Source organism: Charadrius vociferus, unplaced genomic scaffold (assembly GCF_000708025.1).
Source record: "Charadrius vociferus isolate BGI_N301 unplaced genomic scaffold, ASM70802v2 scaffold549, whole genome shotgun sequence".
NCBI lineage: Eukaryota > Metazoa > Chordata > Aves > Charadriiformes > Charadriidae > Charadrius > Charadrius vociferus.
Window position 1 is genome coordinate 1,226,950 of NW_009650103.1, and position 5,873 is coordinate 1,232,822.

The 5,873-nt window shown below is 56.1% G+C and overlaps 1 protein-coding gene across 1 annotated transcript in view; it reads right to left on the reverse strand.

Annotated features, from left to right (window-relative positions):
• Window positions 1-5,873, reverse strand: part of SARDH (sarcosine dehydrogenase) — a 25,930-nt gene that overhangs the window by 14,611 nt on the left and 5,446 nt on the right. The window contains exons 8-10 of the mRNA XM_009892322.1: window positions 2,909-2,995; window positions 2,691-2,781; window positions 469-610 (exon numbers count right to left, since the gene is read on the reverse strand). Of these exons, the coding sequence (XP_009890624.1) occupies window positions 469-610; window positions 2,691-2,781; window positions 2,909-2,995 (320 nt within the window). The remainder of the gene's footprint in view (window positions 1-468; window positions 611-2,690; window positions 2,782-2,908; window positions 2,996-5,873) is intronic.

Below are 5,873 nucleotides of genomic sequence, written 5' to 3' on the forward strand. Positions count from 1 at the left end.
CATTTTGGGGAGGAAAAACTGCAAACGCGGTACGGTGAGGGGGGGGGGGGTGGGAAATCCCTTGAGCATCCAGCATCCCACAGCCCCTGCTACTGCCCCCGGGCTGGACCGGCAGTGAATGAAATAAAGCCTCTGAGCCCTTCTCTCCCCTTTCCCTTGCCCAGCAACCATCACCGGGCTCTTAAGCCATATTTGCTAAGTTAAATATTAGGGGAATGCTTGACGGCTCCACCGTTAAACCGTCCATGGCCCCAGCCCCCTTGCAGCATGCACCCGGTGAGCTTTGGGATTCGGCGGGGATCTTCCCAGGACGGATGGATGGGAATAAGGATGCAGCACACTGCTTTGGGGAGCAATACAGCTGCAGCCACTCCTTGCCACCTCTTTTTTTTTTTTTGCGGCAAGGGTGCCACGAGGGTCTCCCACCGCTCCTCACAAGGCAGCCCAGGTCTGGGTGCGCATCCTCACCTCGTGCAGGGGGTCCTTCCTCACGTTGCGCCCCGCCAGCGGCTCGTCGTGGGGGAAGACGACGGAGTAGTTCTTGGCGTAGGACTCGTGGCTCCGCTCCCGGATCCAGCGGTTGTTGTCGGTGAGGGAGTGGTGAAACCTCCTGGAAGGCAGAGAGAGGGCAGAGTCCCGCTGAGCCCATCAGCTCACGGGGTTGCCTCCTCCGCCGGGCATGGCCATCTCGGCCAGACCCAGATGTGGATGCAGATGCTGGGGTGTAAAATTGCTGTTCCTGCACCCGTTTCACAGGTAGGAGAGCAGAGGAACCAAGCGGGGTTTGGTGGTGGCCATGCCGCAGCGCTGCCCGTCGGAGCCGGGCACTCGCCGCAGCCCCCACCGAGGTCCCCAGCCCTGCTCCAGGCACGTATACCCCAGAGCAACTGGGAGCAGAACACAGCCCTGCTGGGGAGAAAAAAAAAGTCGAAAAAGAGGAGAATTGAGGTTAATTCTGCTCTGCTTCAGCATGGGTCTGGCTTCAGAGCGTGCCTTGCCCACAGCCCGGGTTTAAACGCAGCCCTGAGGAAGGAAAGAGCCCTGGACATTCCTTACGTTTTTCATCCAGGTTGAAAGATAAATAAAACCCCAAGCATTTTAAATTTGTTTGACATATTTTCATCTTTCAAACAGAAAAGCTCCTTGAAGGAATGTGCCAGCTCAGCACATGCTCAGGTTATTATTACCAGAGACCTATAACTCACGCAGAGCAGCCCTGGGCGCCGGTGGCACCTTTCCCGTCCTCCGGTTTGAGCAGGAGGGGGAGCGCGGCTCTCCGAATTACCCCTCTCCAGCCCAAAGCCCCCTGCTCTGGGGAAAGGGAGGCAGGCAGCAGGCGAAAGGCAAGACAAAGTGCCATTTATAGGGCTTTTCAAAACAATATTTTCAGCCCCCCTCCCCGTTGCCTGGGTGCTGGGGAGAGGCAGGGTGCCGGCACCGAGCCCTGCAGTGGTGCCAGCGAGGCAAGCGATGGTCCCCAAAAGCAGCCGTGGGCTCGGCTGTGAGGGCAGCCACCTCTTCTGCCGTCACGGGATGGGCAGAAGGTGACACATGGCATGTCACCGGCACCCTCCGGCAGCCCCAGCCCCTTCACCGACGCGCTGAATATTTGACAGCCGCAAGAGGAGCAACAGCTGCCAGAAGAAATATTTACAAGCGAGTGTTTCGAGAGGATAAATATTTAAATGTGCAGAAAAGGGAGTTTAAATTTAAATAGGAGCTTAGTAACCACCACCAAAATTAAAAAACAAAACAAAACAAAACAAAACAAAAACGGGACTAACACCAGTTGACAATGGGGCAGAGGGGATACGGGGGATGCTCGGGTGATCCAGCTGCAAGGGATGGATGCAACCCCGGCCGCTGTCTGAGCGGGGCTGGGGTCCCACGGCACAGGCCATCCCCACGATGGTTATGGTTGTGCCAACCCGCCCGTCTGAGCGTGCAGCGGTGCCTGTCCAGCCCGGGGATTTCTCCTTCCCGGGGGTTTTCTCCTTCCCAGGCTTGGCCCATCACTGGCCCGGCCACAGGGCTGCTGGAGGCATCTCCCGCTGACCTCTGTGGGCACCAGCACCAACTCCTCTCCTCCCAGCCCGAGGCAATGGGGTGTTTACCAGCTTTGCCATAAAGCAACGTGATTTTAGAAGCTTTGTCCCTGACAAGGTCGTTGCTGTCGCCAGCAGCCCTACAAAAAAGCCCAAACCCAATCAAATACAATCAAGTCAAAAGCAATTACAGAGCCAACATCTGCACCACCAAAACTCCTGGCCCACGTCGTGCTGCAGAGAGGGGGGAAAGCTAATCTTTCTCCTGTTGAAATCATCACCCCCGATTATTAACTTAGAGGATTAGGCACGGCACTAATTGAACAACAACAAAACCCAAACATAATTACCCTGTCCTTTCCCATCACCGCAATCTCCCCGTGTCTGATGGACACTGTTTGCGTAGAAGCAGGATGAGGCAAATGAGATAAACCTCACATGTAAATTCATTAAAGCCATCGAGTGTAATTGATTCCAGCTCCTCGGAGGGACACGGGCTGCAACACAGATGCTGCCCGACACCCACTCCTGATGACAGCATCAGCCCTGCCTCGAAACCCATCCCCAAGGACCACCCAAGGACGAGGGGGATCAGCGAAGGAGCCCACAGCCCGTGGGGGTCCTGGGGCAGCCGGGGTGACTTGCCTGATGTCGTAGCCGTACATGTCCTTCTCCGGCCGCCCGTGGATGATCCAGTGAGCCAACTCCCTCCCACAGCCGCCTCCCAGCATCATCCCTAGGGGAAAAGGTGAGGACCCAGATGAGGCCAGCAGGCCAAGCGTGGCTGTGGGTGCCAGGCTCTGCCCGGGGTATGGTGTCCGCGTTGGGATGCCCGAGGAGTGATCCCTTCAGGTCTCTCTTACCAGCACTGTTGAAGCCACAGCCGAGGAAGAAGCCTCGGACCTCTGGGGCTTCCCCCATGAGCGGCTTGTGGTCGGCAGTGAATGACTCTGCAAGACAGAGAGGGGGATCATAGAACAGGATCATAGCATCATAGAATCGTTATGGCTGGAAAAGACCTATAAGATCATCAAGTCCAACTGTTATCAAACTCTATGGGGCCCACTTCTAAACCATGTCCCTGAGCACCGTATCTAGCCGGCTTTTCAATACATCCAAGGATGGAGATTCAACCACTTCCCTGGGCAGCCTGGTCCAGCCTTTGATAACCCATTCGGTGTAGAAGTTTTTCCTAATGTCTAATCTGAACCTCCCCTGGTGCAACTTGAGGCCATTCCCTCTTGTCCGATCGGTTGTAACTCATGAGAAGAGCCCAAGGGCCCCCTCGCTCCAACCTCCTTTCAGGGAGCTGTAGAGAGCGATAAGGTCTCCCCTCAGCCTCCTTTTCTTCAGACTAAACAACCCGAAGTCCCTCAGCCGCTCCTCATAAGACTTATTCTCCAGACCCCTCACCAGCTCCGTTGCCCTTCTCTGGACCCTCTCCAGCACCTCAATGTCTTTCTTATACTGTGGTGTCCAAAACTGAACACAGCGCTCAAAGTGCAGCCTCGCCAGTGCCGAGTACAGTGGGACAATCACTTCTCTGGTCCTGCTGGCCACACTATTCCTGATGCAGGCCAGGATGCCGTTGGCCTTCTGGGCTACCTGGGCACACTGGTGGCTCATGTTCAGCTGGCTGTCCACCAACACCCCCGGGTCCTCTCCAGTCCCTCTTCCCCAAGCCTGTAGGGCTGCATGGGGTTGGTGTGGCCCAAGTGTGGGATTCAGCACTTGGCCTTGTTGAAGTTCATGTGCCAGCGAGGCCAGGACGGGCGTTTTGGGGAGACACACACTTTAGGAGCAGGGTTCCTACAGCTTCCCGTGCTGGCCTTGGCCTGCTCCTGCTCCCAGAGAGGTCGATGGCCAGAGTTGGACCAACACCGAGCACCTCCCAGTACCTCAGCTCGGGCGTCCTCACCTGCGCCACCCCAACAGAGCCCCAGGGAAGGCTGCCCCAATACTGGGATGCCCGGCATCACGCAGGGCTCCTGTGCAGACTCCTGAAGTGAATATCCACACTGATATATAGACATATTTGCTTCAGACGCCTACATGAGTATACATGCGCATCGCACTGCTGGTGGCAGAGGCAGGCGCTGGTGGCACAAGGTGTTGCACAGGCTGTCCCTGCACCGTCGAGACCCCGGGCTTGGGGCAACTGTGCCCTCCGCACCCCCGGGGAGCTCGGCAGCGCTCGCTGCACACCAGCACAGCGGGGGGAGGACTTCAGTGTTAGGGATTAGACTCAAAATTTATGAAGCAGAATGAATCCCCAACCAGAAGGTGTGTGAGGTGCTGCGGTGGCTGAAGTAGCCTCTTGCTGTCCCCCAGTTCCCCAGTCAAGGGGGCTGCACCGACCCATTCATTGCCATCCCGGCCATGTTTCATTATGATGACTATTTTTCACCTTCATCGATTTCTGTTGGGAAGTTTCACGAATTCAAGCTACTTTATTTAGCGGAGGGATCGCCGTTGATGTCGCCCAAGGCTCCTGTGCTGATGATGTCTCCTGCTGCCCGCTCCCGCTCCCCGCAGGGCTACCAACCACGGTCCCCGGGCAACCCCCCACTAGGGAGGCCTGAGCAAAACACCCTGACAGCGGTGTGCGATCCTCGCCCCTGTTTTATGGTGGTTTGTCCCTCCGTGTGAAAGGAGAGAGGGAAGGCAGAGTTCAGTCTGCTCCTTCCCCCCCTCCCCAGCAATGCCCAGCGTGTTTCCCACGATCTCTGTGCTCAGCTGAAGGCAAGAGCAGAGCCAGAAGAATATTTCCACTGTCACCAAAGCAACTTCTCACATGCCAATATCCCCATACCGATACGCCAGGCTGCAAATTCACCGAATTAATGGAACAACACCCAAAGCGCCTCCCCTTCACCAGCAGTCTGGGCCAGCCCCGCTGCCTTTGCACGGGGACGGATGCTCACGCGGGACCTTGGCCCGCTCGGCTGCAGGGTTGGATCAGCAGCCCGAGCAGAAAACGCTTAAATCACCCCAGTTCGGGCTGTTTTCATCCCCTGCCCCCGGGAGCACAGCGCGATAGCTGTTCTGGTGGTGAAATATTGACCACGCAGCGGAAAGGACAAGTTTTTGCTCTTTGCCTCATCCCAGCGTGACCCGGCTGTCGCCCGCAAACCAGCTGCGGGTTGAAATCAAGAACTAGAAAAGGAGGAGCGCTGACCCTTTGGAAATTACATTACTGTACTACAAATACTAGACATATATCTATAAGAAGTCGGCTCCCCACCGGAGGCCACCAGCTCAGCTGACACCGCCGTTTAATGAAACCCGCCGTTCCCAGGGCCATGGCCTCCACCTTGTACGTGTCATGTTTTATCTGCTGCGGGGCAGGAGATGTGCCCTACTTTCCCCTCGAACAGCAGCACCGCTCCCTCCCTGAGGGCCTCAAGGGTTTCCCTTTAAGTGCTTCCAGCAAAAGGGATTTTTTTTTTTTTTAATTATTTTTTTTTTAGCACGTGGTGGATTTCAAGGCCAAACCAACCGTGCCAGGCTCAGGTTCGATGGCTGGCATCACCTCCAGCTGCCGCTGCAGCGATGCTATGGCCTTTAACTCCACACCCAGACAGCCTGGGATGGAAAACTGGCTAAATCTCACATCATTGGCCCAGAAGCAAGTAGTAAAAATAAAAAATAGAAGATAACACTTGGTAAAACAACGGCCGCTGCTTGGAAAAAAAATCTGCCCTTTAATTCCCCAGTCCGGTGGCCGCAACATGGGCTGTAAATCGGTGCTACCCACCCCCAGCTGGGACCACGGCAATAAGCTCCCCGGGTATTTCTCCACTTTGGCTAAGCCTGGGATGCCACCCC